This window comes from Heliangelus exortis, chromosome 3, assembly GCF_036169615.1.
Source record: "Heliangelus exortis chromosome 3, bHelExo1.hap1, whole genome shotgun sequence".
Classification (NCBI taxonomy): domain Eukaryota; kingdom Metazoa; phylum Chordata; class Aves; order Apodiformes; family Trochilidae; genus Heliangelus; species Heliangelus exortis.
In genome coordinates, this window is record NC_092424.1 from 23,425,606 (window position 1) to 23,443,608 (window position 18,003).

Genomic DNA, 18,003 nt, shown 5'->3' on the forward strand with positions numbered 1-18,003 from the left:
AATTAAGAGAAACTCCACAGTACAGTCCTGTTTAGCTGTGTAAGAGGAATACTTGCCTAAGAAAGCATTGTAAAAAGCACAGATAACATTTACCTCTGATACATCATCTAGGAAAACATGCTGCTGTAGCTAATGCAGGTAGCTGAACAAATTCTATGTCCTCTTGGTCTTGTCAAGTAGGTGAGATTCTACTTCCCATGCACTTCTCTGTCTGGATCATCTCTGTTAAACTGATACTTTCAGAAAGCTTTCTGTGGCATTTCTTTCTGTTGTTACAGCACTGTTTTCATAAAGTGATTAATCAAAATACCATTTAAAAATTATTATATGAAAGACATGACAGAAAAAAAAATATACCACTGAGCATGCAGAGTTCAAAAAAAATATTTTTTTTGTTGTGGTATATTATGATCTGAATATGCATTTCTTTGCTGAGGATCTCATGTAATACATTTTTTTGAATCTTTATGGGCAGGAGTTATGCTTATCTTCTTTGCTTGTGTGTTTCCTGCTTGAACAACTGCATCTCACCTTTCCCTTTGAGTTATCTTTTTTTCCAAGTACATTATACCTTGCTCAGAGCAATAGCCTGCTTGGGTACATGGTTCCCAGGGAAAGGCATAAATGTATTTATTGCATTTCATCAGCCTTTCTCCCTTTCAGAGAAGGGTGGGCAGGACTCTGCCTACACAGTGGGTGCTGCAGGCTTCAGCCAAGGGGTGGCATCAAGGTGAAGTGCAATTTTGTCTTAAAACTCCTTTCATTCCTCAAAACCTGTTTTAGCTGTAGTTTGCCTGATGGCCAGGGATAAACAAAGCAGTTGAGGAAATTAAAATCATGGTGTGGATTAGCAAGGAATTCAACGGGCTAGTGGTCTGAGTTTAGACTGGAAAACTAAAGCTATTCATGCCTCCAACAACTGTTCTTAAAATATGTGTCAAAGTCCCATGGTTTCCAAGTTATCCAAGGATCTGTGCAAACATGACCCAAGTGTTACATGCAGCTATTCAGTTAGATTCTAGTTTAGATACTAGATACTATTATCTTAACCACACTGATGCATATTTTTGGCACATAGATGCTTCTTCAAAAGACCCTCATCATAAAAGAAGGCAGTATCTCCAAACCAAACAAATGGAGCCAGTCCTATTTTGAAAACAAAACAAAACAAACCAACTTACATTTAATACTGGTATGCAGACTCTTTGGTGCAGATGAATCAACTGCAGCTGTATTAACAAAAAAGAAGGTTCAGCCCAGTGAAACACTAACATCATAAATAGTTGTAGGCAGCAGGTGCCAGGACTTGCCGGACCTGTGCCCAGTTGGGGCTGGCCCAGGTGCGGCAAGTCCTGGCACCTGCTGCCTACAAATAGTCATATGAAAAGAGATAGAGATGAAACTGTCCATTCTCAGGTGTTGAATTCCATGTAGGAATGTGGTACCACTCTGCACAATACTATCATTATTAATAACATATATCTACAAACCACTGAATCAGATTGTTTCCCACAGTGATGTATACTGTCTTCTTCCTATTTCCTGTTACTTATTTCCTGTTCCTTCACCAACATCCAGTTCTCAAAGAATAAAAGTAGATAAACGTAGTAAAGTTGGCTGAATTACACCAACTACAACTTCTCCAACTACACAACTGAGAATTTGACCTTTTGTCTTTATGTGGGTAAACACATAAGGTAAGTGCCTCAGCAGAGCTGCTGGTGGTTCAGTGTCAAACCTGGGTCTGAATTTTGTGGCTTTTGCTTATTTGTAGGTAGGCATAGAAATAAGAGCTAGTACAACTACATTTACTAATATTTGTTATAGTTTACATTTTAAGAAAAGCTGTACTCCTTTTGTACTCGCATGTTGCTACCCAGAAAGTTCATACTTCAGGGATGAGTAGTACAGCTGCTGTCACCCAGGGAAAAAAGCCAAGTGATGCTCTAACAGTGAGATTTAAATTGTCCTTAGGTCCAGGGTCATCAGCTTTTCATCATCTTTCTAGCAACAGAAATTATTTGATTATACAATTGCCCAGGCAATTTTGTATACAGCATTTTCTGCTATTTGGTTGTTTCTTTGTAAAAGGTTAAATGAAGTGAGTTTCTAGGAACCAAGCCTTGTCACTCTACTGCTGCACACTCTTCATTAAGTCACATGTCCACAAAAGAAATGTTATGGATTTAAATGGAGCTGTATGTCTGATAGCATCTACCTGCATATAAGTGATGTTTATGGGGAAATACTACTTTTTACTCTGGAGGCAAAAGCAGTCACGCAGGAGAAGTTAAATATTCCAGTTTCATTTGAAGAACACTGAATCCAGTTGCATTCAAGCAGCTTCTGTGACAAACATCACAGCAAACTGGAGCTTGTACAAGTGCTCCAAATGATGTTTCAGACATGCTGGGCACGCTACTGTCTGGGGTGAGGCCAAACAGGTAGTATTTAAGAAAAGCAGCTGTATTTAAAAGAGATTGGAAAGTACTTAGAATGATACTGGAGAAAGCCTTTAGACAACCGTAACCAGATTTTTCAGAGGCACAAAATTCTATCATTTCTTCTAAGAATGTACAAAACATGTGGCAAATCAGCAGCTTGGAGCATCAAAGGTAAAAAGAGGTGCTGGATTAGAGATCGTTTAAGATAAAGCACTTGACACTGCAAATTGACAAAAGGATTGGTCTCCTGGCAAAAAACAATGAAACAGCAACCTCATCTGTTGTTCAGCATCTATGTGTTGTTATAAAGCTCACTGCATGTTGCCAATGAACTGTTTCATTAGAAAGCGTTGGGAGCTCAGGGACTGAAAGTCTTGCAGTAACCTAGCTATGGCTATGACCATTGCAGGTGTTTTCGTCTGCACATGAAGTACAAGGAAGTTTACACAGCTCCAGACAGCTGATGGAGGGCGTGTTTTTATTTCAAATTCTCCTTCTAGCAGTTTGCAGTTATTGACAGGAAGGAGAGTATTTGACGAGCCCTCTGCATGCTAAAGGAACGTCCCTCTAGATTATTTAGAACTGATACTCTAATCTTTTATATATCAAAAGCTGTAACCTCACTGTAACTCTTCAGTGGTTTCTCCCAATTGAACAAATACCTGCCCCAGTTCTCATTCTACCTTTCCTTTTACACATCTACATGGAAACCATTATTAAAATAACACAAGTGAATTAAATAATATTTCCCTTCCTAAAGTGAACTTGTCACCTGGGGAACAGTTTGACTGTGTAGACAGTACACCTCTTGACAATTAGGATTTCTTCTCCCAAGACAAGGTTCCAGTTCCAATTCAGTGTTCTACTTATCTCTTCTTTTTGGGCACACCATGTTAATGCCTCACTTTAAAATCCTCCTACACGTGATGAGTTAGTGACAGCAAGAGGGAGGAAAGAAAAGGGAAGAAATAGAGCAGCAAGCCAAAATGAAGGACAACCAACAAACCCTTGGCTACAATTTGATCTTTCTGCTACACAGAAATTGCCATTAAAGACTATACTCACATTTGGCAGACGTCAGTTTCTTGTAATGAGCAGCCATGTGATCTTGAATGAGGTACTGGTCGGAGAGCTTGCAGGAAGGTCCAGGAGAAAAAGCTGCAAGAGGGAAAAATATTGGTTCCTTAGGGGCATGCAATATCTTAGGCAATAATGGCTCTGAAAATTTTTAAATATTTATCCTCTCCTTTCATGTAACATGAAAAAGTGGTAAATTATTTTCACTTTGCATGTTACTGAATACCTGAGAATTACATCTTGCAATAAACAATGCATGACCCTCGGATATTATAGAACTCTGGAGAATAATAGAGGATTTCACAGTTTAATATCTGATACAATAAAAAGCATTTACACTTGGGAAAATGTAATACTAGGGAGTAGGAAAAAGTACTGTAAAAAACCTGAATATGAATATCATACTTCTTGGTGATAGCAAGCCTAACTCTTGCACTTTGTAGTGAGGAAAATGGACTGGATATACACTAAGAAGTGGGGCAAGAAAAGGAGCATGAACATGGAACAGAAACATGTAACAGTCTGTTATGCACAGACTGAACATGACACTCCTCTGAATCTCTAACCCACAAGACTTCTCAGATCAGTAAGAATTAGTCCAGGAAATGTCAAGAAACAGATAAACATCTACTTGTTTTAGATTTTAATTTAGTAGCAGGGCTGAGACAGATCATTGTCTTTAAACATGCTTCCAAAAAAAGAATTTAAAAAATTCTTTCTGGATTAATTCTCAAATTATCAGACAGGATTTGAGATGCATAGCTGCTAGCAAATAATATTAAGAAATAAACAGAGTCCTGGAGATCAGAAATCTAACATGCCTTTGGGCTTTCGTTCACAGACACAGTATAAAGTTTACTCTGAGATAAACAGCCCATCTAACCTATTCAGACTTGGATTTCTGACTCAATGAAGTAAATGATTGTTTTGTCATTCATGTCCTCAGTGTCCAATTTCAGTTAATGACTTAGTTTCAAAGTCTTTTTCTTGTATTTTGAAAGCACAGGAAACATTGGATCTCTTGGAAATTAAGCCTTCTAATCTTGCTTGGGCTGCTTTCTTGCTGTGTAGCTTTTTCTTGTCTAAGTGAGACACTGCTACAAACCGTTTCTCACTGTCAAGGAGTTTGACTACATTCAATTTATTGTGCCACCTTTTGAATAAGCAGTGTAAGAAAGAGTAGAACAGAATGCCTAGTGCCATATTTGTTGCTGCATTTAGTACTATTTACTAATGTGCTACTGTGAGTGACTAAAAGCATGCCAGAAAGGTACTGGCATGAAAACATGCTTTCAAGAGCTTGTTCAGGAGCCACATCTCATCTCAACATAGCCAGCCATGGAAAGGTGGTGTAACTTCCACTCCAGCACCATCCATTCTGATTGTTCATCAAACATATAGGCACAGCCAGGGGGCTTTTATCTTATGACACAAACAGGTGCAAAGACATCAAAAGAAATAATGACTCTATGTTTGCTATAATGAAATGGAGAACTTAATGGAAAATTATGACCAAACTGCATTTATATCCAGTCTCATGCTCATGTTCAAGGATTTAGCTCAGTAGCACAGGTACCACAATCAAATCTGATTCTTGAAGCATATAATATAATATAATATAATATAATATAATATAATATAATATAATATAATGTAATATACAATATTATATAACGCTCTTGACATTTCTGATCATAAGCATATACCATGGGTTCAGTATCAGCCAGGGAAACCACTTTTGTGTCAGCACCATACTAAAGAAGTCAAATATCTAAAATCAGTCCTGTTCTGTTTCAAAGCTTTTATGTGCTTGAGGTCGGTAGTTATTCACTTCCAAAGCCTTGAAAACTTAATTTTTTTCATTAATTGTGCCAAGTGTGCTGAAACCTCCTGCTGGCTAAAGCAACTGGAACAAGCTCTTCAGTAATATCCAGCACAATCGCTAACTGGTGTAAAGTGGGGCAGATCTACTGCATTCAAGGAATGGCAACACCCTAAATCACAGCAGCTAGAGGCTCTTGTCAGTAAGGAAAAGAAACAAGTATTTTGGGAAATGCCCCAAATTTTTCCCTGATTGGCAGTGACAGCTTGATTTCAATATATGTGGTGAAAAAGACAGCATGACAGAAAAACAATGTGATGATAGAAAAAAATATCTGAGGATTAAAAAAGGGATGGAAAATCCATTTGTAAAAAGAACATTCTTCACAAAATGAACTGCCACCACAAATTGGAAATGTTGAAGGCCCTAGTAGTTTAATCTAGTTTTTTGTCTTTCATAAAATCTAACTCTGTCCTGTGTCCAGAAAAGTAATAACATTGTGCAATAAGCAGCATTGTGGTTATTCCTATGTAAGGAAAGAAAAGCAAATTCTTTTCTTTGCCAGAGACATTCCGCTGAACTTTTGCAAATAATTTTGTCTTTCTGTGCCACAGCCCTTCTGAAAAAAGGACATGAAAGAACACATTCATTTCTCAAATAAAATGCTTTAAGGATAAAAATAATAAAATGGGGAGATTTATTAAGTCCCACCCCTAGAAAGGGTAATCTTAGTTGAGCTCGCTGCAAAGTCCACACTTTTAAACAGATTTTTCTTTTTGTTTTTGTTACATCTTTGAATAACTTCAAATTGTACCATTTTCTGTGAAGTAAAAAGGAGGTCAAGTTCTCAAGCCCGTGCCTGAACAGAATCAAACCTATATTTCTGCTGCCTTACACAGATCTCATTTACCAACAACATTTAGACAGTTGCTTTATCCAAGTTTTCAACATTTCAGAGGTTCAAGATTTTCTATGAGCCCAGATCTACCTACAGAAAGCTGCCTGGTTTTGAAAATCTTTCTAAACTCTAAGTACTGTTGTACTTTCAAGACATTTACATCTTTCTTCTATGTATGAGGAAAGATGTCCAGGAAAAAAAGATCCAAGAAAGAAGAATAAAGAACAGTGACAACTCTTTCTACACTGACTCTTTTTATTTCCTATTTTGTAATCACTTTCCTAATTACTTATTAGAGACCTGAAAGTGTAGTTGTACAATGACTAATTTACCTAGTTTCCACTGACTGAACTGTGAGAGATTACCTCTGCAAACATGACTAGGGTATATATCTTGTCTAGAGTAAAATGTTGTATCATAAATCTAGCTGTAGCAGTATTAAAGTTTGACTGATACACAATGACAGTGATAAAACATGTCTTTTCCATAGAGCTGAACAACGAAAGTATGCTTTAGAAAAATACAGGACTTTGCTCCTCACCAGACTGCTAATTCAAAGCCACTGATTTTTTGCTTCTTAAAGGAGCAAAAAGCATGTTCCCATCCCAACTAATTTACTCTGTAACTGTCTTGCTGCTATACTGCAGGTAGTTTATACCACTGCTGTTAATTCCTACAAGTGGAAATTTCACAACCTGGGGACAAAGCTACACGTATTTGCATTTATATTTGTATTCTCAATAAATAAGAACTGTTCTGTGATACTTATGCTTCAAAAAGCTTGGAAATATCAAATTCTTATCTAGTGGGCACTACCTCTGCAACATCCTTGGCTTTGCCTTCTATAAATTGATAGAAGTATCTCTCCAGGATTGCAAGGGAAGAGCTATGTCATAGAATAAGCAGTAGGTCACAGGTATGGCCCTGAAACTCTTTGTGTCTGTTTACTTCCTCATCTTCTATTTGGAGCCTGAAATGGGAGGGGAGAGGGACCACTTCTTCAATATGTGTTTTTCTCATGCTTAGCAAGGCAGAGAATTTGCCCATGGCTCAGTGCATAAATAAAAACAGCCAATGAGACAACATCTCAGCAGAGTGGCCCTGTTAGTGGCTGACAAGTGTTTTGCAGATAATCTTACTTCAATTCAGCTGCATAATTATCTCAAGCTGCTCCCTTTCTGGGTATTTCTGCCTACTTTCAGCCACGGGAAGCAATGGCAAGTGTTAAGCTTTGCCTTCTCCTTTGAGCATCTAAGAGAGGTGTTTCTGCTAGTGTTCCCTTCAGAAATACATATATACCAGCTTATACAGGAAACCAGCATGACAGACTGCTGAGTCTGGGACAAAATAGATGTCTTTCTCTCAGTCTTTTGGAGTTCCTTTGAGAAAGTGGTAAGAAGAGGATGGTAGGATAATACCCTGTGGGCCCTGAAATGCAGCACTCCTATGTGCAGGGAGGGAATTGCTTCTTACTGCAGTTGGGCTTCATCAAGGGATGGACAAGGGACAAAAAGGACAAAAATGGCAGGTTGTGCTATTGATGGTGAAGCCATATCTGGAGAAGGTACAGGAAACAGCATTTCTGAGAAGGGAAGCTTCAAGGCAGAACAGCTTTCTAGCAATTCTGCTGCTGTTTGGTAAACATCCTGACCAGGAAAGCTGCTTGCCTGAATTTTGAGGGTGTGATTGTTCTACTATCAGATATTAGAAGCGCTTACATCCTTTATATTATTTTAATTTTTAAAAAATGTATTTTTAATATTTTGTATTTTCAGAGGACTATGAAGAAGACTGGGGGACTGGAGCACCTCTCCTATGAAGTCAGGCTGGAAGAGCTGTGATTTTTCCACCCAGAAAAGAGAAGGCTCCAGGGAGACCTTATAGCAGTCTTTCAGTACCTGAAGGGGCTACAGGAAAGATGGAGAGGGACTTTTGCAAGGCATGTAGCCATAGGACAAGGGGGAATGACTGTAAACTGGGAGAAAATAGATTTAGATTAGACATTAGGAAGAAATTCTTCACTGTGGGGGTGGCGAGACAACGGCACAGGATGCTCAGAGAAGGTGTGGATACCCCATCCCTGGAAGTGTTCAAGGCCAGGTTGGATGGGGCTCTGAGCAACCTGTTCTAATAGGAAGTGCCCCTGCCCCTGCTGGGAGGTTGGGACTAGGTGATCTTTAAGGTCCCTTCCAACCCAAACCATCTTATTATTCTAATAATCTCATGATATTCAAGATGCTATTCCAAAATTGGAGCACACAGGCACTTTTCAAGTAATAATTTGAATACTTACGGCTACTTTTGAGACTCGTGTGTCCTCTGAAAGGTCCCATCAAAGAGTATGTAGGCACCATGACTACCTGGAACTCTGTAGGAAAGGAAAATAAATTCGTTACATATTACAGTGCATTAAGATATATTATTATATTTCTGCAGTTCCTTTGGGCATTAGAGAAGAGTCATCTCCTAGCCAGAATGCCTCATTACAACTGATACAGGTATGAAAAGGCTGGCATGTTTGAGTTTACTTTCCCCATCAGATTACTTATGTCTGTTTTGATCCTTAGCAATTAGTAGGACCCTTTCAACAAGATACTCTGGGGGAAAATTCCCTGTTACAACAGCATCTACAGGGCAATTTACTGCAGGCCACAAAAATGAGCCATGACATTGCGTAAATGTCACATATTTTGCAATCTGAAAAAATGTCTGTGCTAAACATAAATCTTCAGGGCAAAAGAAGGAGCAGCACAGAATGCTACTGTGCTGTTTTTGCCCAAGGAAGCAGTGGGGAAAAAAAAAAAAAAAAAGAAAACATTAAAGAATTTCTAAAGACACCCTACAAAATCTTATAGACTTGCATCACAGAAGCTGGACCTACAGAAGCCAGGTTCAGTTCAGCAAGGTAAGCAAACAAGCCCTCTCTCATTTCAAATTAAGGTCAAGATGCAAGAAGACAAATTTCAAACACATGGAATTCCATACATTTTAGGAAAGTACTTCTCACTGCCAAAAGCAGAATTTATCTTAGATGAATGACAGGGTAAATTTTATTGTATACTTTAACAGCTGAAGGGGCCAAGTCTCAATTGCAAAAGGCAGCTAGGTTCACGAGAGTCTGACAGACACAGATTCATAGGAAATCCAGGAGATTTCCATTCCTACCTGTCTATTAGTATGGTTTTCTACACTATCATGTTCCTAACTCCCACTTAAATCAAGGAGAAGCTGGTACCTGACTTTGCAACTCTGATCATGGAGACTAAATTCCAGTCCCCATTTTTAACTTACTTTCAGCTTAGTGAAATGATATCTAAAAGTTTCAGTAATAACTTGATCTATAATTTAAATAAACTTTCTCCAGTTTGAAAACTTATTTTGGTTCAGTTTACACCTATAACTTGTTAATGTGAAGCAAGCCAGTCACCAATTCAATGTCCATACATAATCTTCTCTCTCAGATAAATCTTACCACTTTAAGCCCGTTCTTAAAAGTCTGTACTTCTTCAACAGATAAACCAACTGACATACAGGAGCCCAAACCTCAGTAGCTTTATAGTTCAGATAGTTCTCCACCAGCAGAAGTTGCTTAATTATATTGTTATATTTGTCTGATTTAATTACAAAGAAAATATCTCATTAGAATGATCCTAAGTGTCAAAGGACAGAACAAGTGCCATGAGAATTAAAGAAGTTAATGGCAATTATATCTTTGGTTTCAAGGCAACTTTGTAAGTTGGGGGAGGAAGCATGAATGTCTGATTCTTAACAAGGAAACTTTACTTTTGTTCTCATACACATATTTCTTGATAATTTTTGTCTTCAAAGGCACTGCTGCAACTTTATAACATTTGTGTTTATACAGCAATAAACAAAACCTAAGGGCAGAGACTTTAGAAAGTGATTAAAGGTTTTGGATCTTGGTGACACCTGACAAAGAGCCAGTCTTTTCAAAGAGCACATTCCCAGCATGTTCTGGAATTCAGGCCTCACCAGTGGCAGCTTAGTTTTTGGCAAATCTGGAACATCCTCCTTAAAGATAAAAGGGTGTAGGTAACAGAATGTAGAATAACAGTGTTCTGAGAAAACAAAAACTGGAAAGTTTATGAGCAGTGTTTTTTTGCATCAAATTTTCACACCTTAGATGACAGGCTTAAAATAAAAACACTAGGAAATAAATGGGAACTAAATAAATGTTATTGCTTTTCCTATGTGCTCATATTTCTAATTGTCATGGGTCCCTAAGGTAATAAAAGCATCAAAAGTTCAGCTTTTTTTTTTGAGTTTTGAAAACATCCTTCTATAGTCAAAATGGAACACAGACAAAGGAAGTTACTGATCTTAAATCCAAAGTAACACATCCAATTATTAGATATTTTTTAAAAACTTGTATTTATTTTTATATATTCCTTAAGCATTTTTATTTATTTTTTGAAAACTAGTGGAACTAAATCATAAATTCATATACACCGTCTAAAGACTTAAAAGCAAATTAGTTTAGCTACATCTCATTGCATATTACTAACAATCATTTTGATTCTTTAATTCTTTCCATTTTGATCCTTTAATTCCAGAGATAACATAAGGATTTAGCCAGAGATAATTTATTTCTTTTGGCTTTTTCTTTTTTTTTTATGTCAAACATCTGCAAGAGACATGACAGAGGGATACGACACTGAAAAGAGCAACTTTAGAATAGAGAGTAATTTTTTATGCTTTTGTGGCCAACCCTACCATTTTAGCTCAACAATTACTCTATTATGATTTGAATTGGAAAATTATCATTGGAAAACACTGCTGAGTGAGGAGAGATAAAAATAGTACTAACTTGTATCAAAATTTGTCATTGTCTGACCCGTATACATTTAACACAATATATGCATGCTGCATGTAACACATGAAGCAAGCACTAAAGAGTTGCTTGGATTGAACAGAATCATAACAATGGCAGATCTTTAGGTAATTAATCCTTTATATGTGCATTTACAGCAGTTAACCGCTGCAGTAATGTTGTTTCTGTTATTTGAACTTTGGTGACTTCCTGAAGTTTCAGTCAGATCGGTGTCCCAGGCTCTGTACAAGTAGCCACTCATTAACATCCCCAAATATTTTACAATTGAAGTGTGCAACCAGATAAACAGCAACTGGGGAAAAAAACAACATTATCTTAATTTCAGAGACTGAAGAAGTGGTTTGCTCAGCATAACAAGATCAAGGAGTTAGTGGTGGAGAAATGAAACTTGATTTTCTGACCAGTGCCTAGACCTCAGGACATCTATTTTCATCTTTATCTAAGTATTTAATATGTGGAATTTTCTTTTTTATGAGAAGAAAGACTGCATAGTTTTCATAGGTGTCACCATTTTTGACTTATGGAGGCCTAAAAGCTTGTATGAGTGGTGCTTCCCCATAGAAAACCATACAAAAAGGAAATTACATTTGCAAGAGGTGTTTTAAAAAACTGTGAGTGGAGAGTATAAAACTTGAACTGTGATCATGTTATGATGGATTCATTGTGGTTGGATTAATCTGCTATTCAGATGCTATTATTTTTTTCTTTTCTTAGAATTAGAACCAATAGTGTGTGGCCTCGGAAGGAAAGGTGTAAATTTTTGTGAAGCTTTTCATTAGTTGTAGAAAACTGAGAGGGAGCTTCTGCCTCATCTCTGCTTTAACTCAGGTATACAGACAGAAGCTGCTGTATTTTGCAATAATCTCAGAAAGGAGGAGTTTTCTAAATCTGTCAGAATTTATGACTGCCTTTAATAAACCTGTGTAAGACACAGTAGGGAATCCAAACCACATACTTAATAGTTACCTACCCAACTGTAAATTAAGCCCTGATCTTAGCAGTCATTATGTGAGGGAACAAGCCCCAGCACCAGCAGAGGCTGATTTCTATTTAATGCTGGGTTTTGTTGTCAATATAGCCTCTTCTATTTCTTTGTATTTTCTACAGTTGGATAAAAAGGAGTGGACCTCAGTGCTCAGAACTGATTATTAGGTATGCAGTCCTTGTCTGCATCCTAAAATCTACATTAATTTCCCAGTGGACTGGTATCACTCTGGGTCCATATTGTGTCCCTCATCAGACATTAGGAAGCAGCACACATGGGCTTAATCCAGAGCATTAAAAAAACCCCAAACTTGGCTGTGGCTTGTGAAACAGTTAAAAGCTGGTTGAAAAATTTCCAGGAAAACAGGACTTTGGGGGGCATTTTTTGTCAGTTGGTGAAAATAGAAATATTTCTCAAACAGAGAATGGGGCTCAATTGAACTTCAAGCAAAACACCAGCAAGGAATCCCACTGGCTCCCCTGGCAGGCTTTGGGATAACACAGGATACCAAGACCCAGGGCTCCAAAGCGGTCCCAACATATGGCCTCCCATCTGTTGGCCACTCCAATACCTGCCCCTTTCAGGCTTGTTGGATCCATGGGAGTAGCAGGGCCATCCTCTCACTCTCGTGAATCCAAAAGTTACATGTCACGTTTGGCCTTCCAGCTGAGCAACAGGAAACCTGAGACCTTTGAATATTCAGCTTATGGCCAGGCTCTAAGTCTTGAAGCCCAGCAAGAACCTCATCTGGGTTTCTTGGGGCTCACTCTGGTGCAAAGAGCTAAAAAAAAACCTGGAAGACCTGAGAACCCCCAGGGTCTCCAGATTCAATGAATTAAAAACAACCAAACCAAATCAAACCTACTTAAAGGCAGAAGTGTGTGTGTGTTATACATATTCTAATAAGGCATCATTTATTTGCCTTAACTTTGGACACTCCTGTGAAACAGGCGTTCTGCCACTTGACTGCCTCTGCTAAAGCCTATCACACTTGTATTGGGTGAATACTCTGATGTTTGTACTTTGTGGTATTTAATTGCCTGATTTCTTAAACTGCATTATTAACTATTAAGAACTGGAGGCAAACTAAGCAACTGTTACAGTTAGGTAAACAAAACTGTAAAGAGCCCCTATGAAGATCTGTATGAATCCATTCCTAGGCCATCTTCCCACTGACCATCAGGATTAAATTTTAGCATTGTACTTGTCAGCTGCAAAGATACTCTGCAAATCTCTTTGCTGTCACTGGGTGGTATCCACTGGTAGAGACAGAGAAAACATGGAGAAACAAGGAGAGGCAGATGAAAGGAAGAAAGATCAGGGCAGTCCTTCATCAAATTCCTTTGATGTAAAAGGAAGATGTTATAGTTTGGGTATGTGTGCAGGCACAAATATAAGAACAGAAGGCAAATAAGAAAACCATGAAAGCATGTGGAAATATTGTGACTTTGCTCTTTATTCTCTATCTATTTTTATTAGCAAAACAGTGTACGATTTAAATAGCAATATATTTTGGAAAGTTGCCTTTCTTTTAAGAGCTCAGACATTTTCACTCAGTTCTGCATGTCATTTCTAGGTAGCTGCATACAGATCAATTATTTCTTGTCATCTAGGGCAGACTCATATGTTCCTAGTAACACTTTCAAGATTCTTAAAAATACAAAAGGAGCAGCATAATTGTATCAGCCCAATTAAATAGCTGAGGGGTGCTCAAGTACTGATTAGTCTATGCTCTTGCCCTGCAGGATAAAGAATCACTCTTATTGGGCTTTTCAAGGGCAAGAGCTTATCTGCTAATTGTTAGCCTTCATGCAGTATCCAAATGAGAGAACTTCTTATCATCAGGAAGGCTATTCATAAATATACAAACACCAGTTGATGAAGAACAAATTGACTTGATTGCCTAAGAAAGGAGCTGAGCTACCTCTCAAGTGTGCAGCCATGCTGTGGTAGCTCATGGATTTCAGTGGGCAGCACAATCAAGTAGGTGTTTCAGTAAAAGCAGGCACCCTTTTCTGAGTTTCTAAAATAAGTACAGTGTAAGTGAAGCACTTCAGATTGCATTTATCAACAAGAAATATGGCCCCATCCTGAGCAGGTAAAAGCAAGATATAAATAAATTTACACTGTCTCTGCTGATGGATATGAACCTGCTGGTGGCACATTACTTCAGTTATTTTAGGCTCCTTTGAAAATTCAAGCCCTAAAATCACTTCTAACTCCATGTTCTTCAAAAATCCAATTTTTCTTCTTCTCAGCAGGAAAAAGGCTGTCTTTAGCAGGATGGGTGCAATGCAGTTTGTCCCTTCCCCCAGTGCCCAACACTCCTTGAAGATGTCCTATGGCTTGGAGGTGTCCCTTTCTCTACTGACTGGGAGGTTTGAGGCAACATCTGGCCAAGGGTGTGGAGCCTGCTCCTCCAGGATGCTCTGCTCTCCCCCAGAACAAGCAAATGCTTTGTCTCTGTTCGTTGTGAAAGGGTGGAGTTTTGTGGCCCTGGAAATTTCCTTAAGCTTTAAATTGCTACACTGGGTTCTGCTGCCTTGGCTCTGCAGTAATGTTCTGTCTAGCAGGCTGGGAACAGCTTTAGGAATGTACTTATAATTAGTGCATAACTTTGAGCATCAAAGATGATGATGTGTACCTTTTCCCCTTCCAGTCTGTCTTGTCTAGTTAAACTAGAGGTTTAAAGTTACTTAGGGCAGTATTGTCCTTTTCTATATGCAGATATGTTCCTCACAAAATGAGTCTTGATCTGTCACATCTAAACACTAACACAGCACAATCAGCAAGTCAGGAGAAATAATCTAAGTACAAATAAGCACTGAAACATGAGATGGGTGCTGTTAGAAACCTCTTGAGGTTTATGTGTCCACCACTTTGGTTAGCCAAAGATTAAAGGCCATATTTCCCCAAAAGGCTGAGAAAGTGAAAAAAGGGAAGAGGGAGAGTATTAGGGGAAACTATTGTGTTCTTGTCCTGTTTTTATCGTTCCCCAGACATCTACTTCTGGTCAGTATTGGAGAAATATTTGGCTAGATGAACTTCTAGACAGATATAGGCCAGCACTGGTAAAATGTTTTGCCGCTTTACAGCCTCCTTTACTTATAAATTACATTATATATTGTATTATATATTATTGTAACTTAGAAATGAGGAAAAACTATTCAGACTCAACTATTCTGTCAGTATGGCTTTTCTGATAGCTGCTCTCTGCGGTTTTGAGCAAAACAAAGCCATAAGATGCATCAGAGCCACTGATGTACACCCAGAAGAAACTAAATCTCACTCTTGCACGTCATATTTGCTGTCTGGGCTCCCTCTGTGCCTAAAGGCTTAAACTGGAACTAATGCCTAGGGTAATAAGAAAAAAGGACTGAGCAATTGCAGTCTCAACTAATAGGCCTTCATAAAACGTGTTCTGTAGGTTTTGTCCTAGTGTCTGGATGCCAAGGAATGGCAAGACACCTGTGAACTCTATTAATTTAAAAATAACGGAGTACATTAGCAAAGAAATTAAATCAAAAGGATGAAAAAGAGCACAGGATATTTAAACAGAGCATCTAATAATTACTGTACCTACTGTACATTTTTCCCCTCTACTGGGTTACCTCTGCTCCTGCCTATGTTTTGACTTTTTCTAAACAACACCACAATGATATGTTCTTGCCTGACAAAGAAAGAAATATTGAAGCCAACTTCTGTTCTATGCAGTGAACAATTACTGAAATCTCCTCCTTATTGTCAGGTATAATGCATTACTAGATACAACAAGTGTTCAGTACAGTTGTTGGAACTACAGTGTGACATGAATGAATTACATGAATAATTCTATCATTCATTTTGTTAGGACTTTGACAAGAAAATAATTTAATTCCATTAAATTTCCATGGTATTATTATGGTTTATTCTATCATTTCTATTTTTCAATGCACAGGACTGTAAATCATCACTGATGTGCCATGTGATAGGTCAAAGGTGACCATCTTGAACATAAGATCTTTACAAGGAACTGCAGTTTGCATTTGAAACCTGCTGGCTCACAGCAGTGAGCTACAACTTTCAGCAGTTCACAAAGGTAACACAGCCTCTTCCTGCAGCAGCTGCAGCAGATAGAAACAACAGACTGAGGGTTGAAAAGGAGGGAAAAAAAAATTGGGAACCTTTTCTTCTCTTTGTGTCACTTCAGGGGCATGCTGTGTGCTTGGCGGGGCTGCCATGAAGTTCACTCCAGCACTTCTGACACTGGTGAGGAATAACCTGAGCCAGCTGTCACAAAGCAAAATCAAGATGGGACACAACTGGAGAGTGAAGCACTGGATACTAGCACACTGGAAATTCCTCCAGAGTAGGCAAAAAGAACCCTCTGGCCAAAAGCCAACAAACCAGCTCTGCTCTATCTAGTCATAAAGCCTCCAGCACAAGGACAGCAGGAACAGTGCTGTGTCTGTTACTAAATGCCAAAAAACCTCATAGGTGGATGTATGAATCCCTGTTCTGGGTACAACTATAGATCCAATATAAATCACTGAGAATATGAACACGCTCCGTTCAAGAAGCTGAGCTTACTGCAATGTCTTTGTGACATATGATAAGAAAATTATTGCTTTTTTCTATCAGAACTGCAGTCCATCTTGTCCAGCATCCTGTTACCAGTGGTCCTGCCAAACAAGTACCTGAAAAAAACCTTCAGCAAGTATGCATGTATTTATACATATACAAAGCCCTGTTATCCTCATACTACATCTTCTAACACCCAGAAGTTACCTTATGAATAAAGTAGATTTATTTTTCTCCTCAATAATCTATTAGAATGCATTACAGAGTAGTGGATAGGTCAGCTTGTGTCATCACTAAACACAATCAAAAGGAAAAGAAACAAGATCTTGGTATTTATCTATACTTTGTAGTTTTAGTAATTATTTCAGTAGTTGCCTTGAAAATATTTCAATTCCTCTAAGTCACTCAACATTTACTCAACATTTGCAAATTTTCCAAATATTTTTCCTGTTAATTATATACTGTGACACTTTGACTAATGAGGCCAAATTAACAACTTACAAGTTTTTAATTAAATAATTAAATACAGCCACTGTTATCTAAATTTGCTGAGATAAAATTAAACCCACAATTTACAGCCAAATTCTCTAAAGTTATATGATCTCAAAGCTAATGTGGCATAGAAGGACAGGTAAAAGTATGCCATCAGATTTCAGTGGTAAAGTCTGCCAAGGTTGAATCCAACATGTTTTTGAGAGAACTGCAAGTTATAAAGCTAGCATTATATGTTTGTGTGCTTTTGGATTGACTAATAAGATATTGCAGGATGAATGTAATGATATTATAATACTTCTATCCTGACTAAAAGGCATAAAAGCTTTTGGTAGGACTTCACTTCACATGCTGAATGGGGCCAACTAGCTGTAAATAACTAAAAGAGCCAAGACTTTCTCTGTATCTTAATGGATCAGGCTGCCAGCACAAGCCACATCTTTGTTTTTATTTACCTTCATGTGCCTTTGTGTTCTGTAATGTTTCTTGGATGATATGTTAGGTCTCCACATTTTTGTACAGTCAACAGCTCTTCTTACATGAATATGTTTCTATAACCTCAGCAATGTAACATTTCATTTATTTATATGAGAACTTTTTTATTATGTTGTAAATGTTTGATATTTTTTCATATTATATTAGTGAATTGTGAATTGTGAATGCACCTTTTGGCCTGTTTTCTCTTCTTTGTAAATCATTAAAAAAGGTACGGCAAAAAAAAAAGTAAAACCTCTTTTCCATTTTTATCTTTTATGAAACTGGCCCAGTAAAATACTTAACAAATGTACATTCATAGAATCATAGAATGTCAGGTTGGAAGAGACCTCAAGAATCACCTGGTTCAACCCTTCTAGGTAATATAATACTATTTAT

At 37.9% G+C, this 18,003-nt stretch overlaps 1 protein-coding gene across 1 annotated transcript in view; it reads right to left on the reverse strand.

The window, feature by feature from the left end:
• Window positions 1-18,003, reverse strand: part of LOC139794282 (spermatogenesis-associated protein 7 homolog) — a 50,298-nt gene that overhangs the window by 28,887 nt on the left and 3,408 nt on the right. Inside the window, exons 2-4 of the mRNA XM_071739632.1 lie at window positions 8,535-8,609; window positions 3,510-3,602; window positions 1,182-1,229 (exon numbers count right to left, since the gene is read on the reverse strand). Of these exons, the coding sequence (XP_071595733.1) occupies window positions 1,182-1,229; window positions 3,510-3,602; window positions 8,535-8,595 (202 nt within the window). The 5' untranslated portion in view covers window positions 8,596-8,609. The remainder of the gene's footprint in view (window positions 1-1,181; window positions 1,230-3,509; window positions 3,603-8,534; window positions 8,610-18,003) is intronic.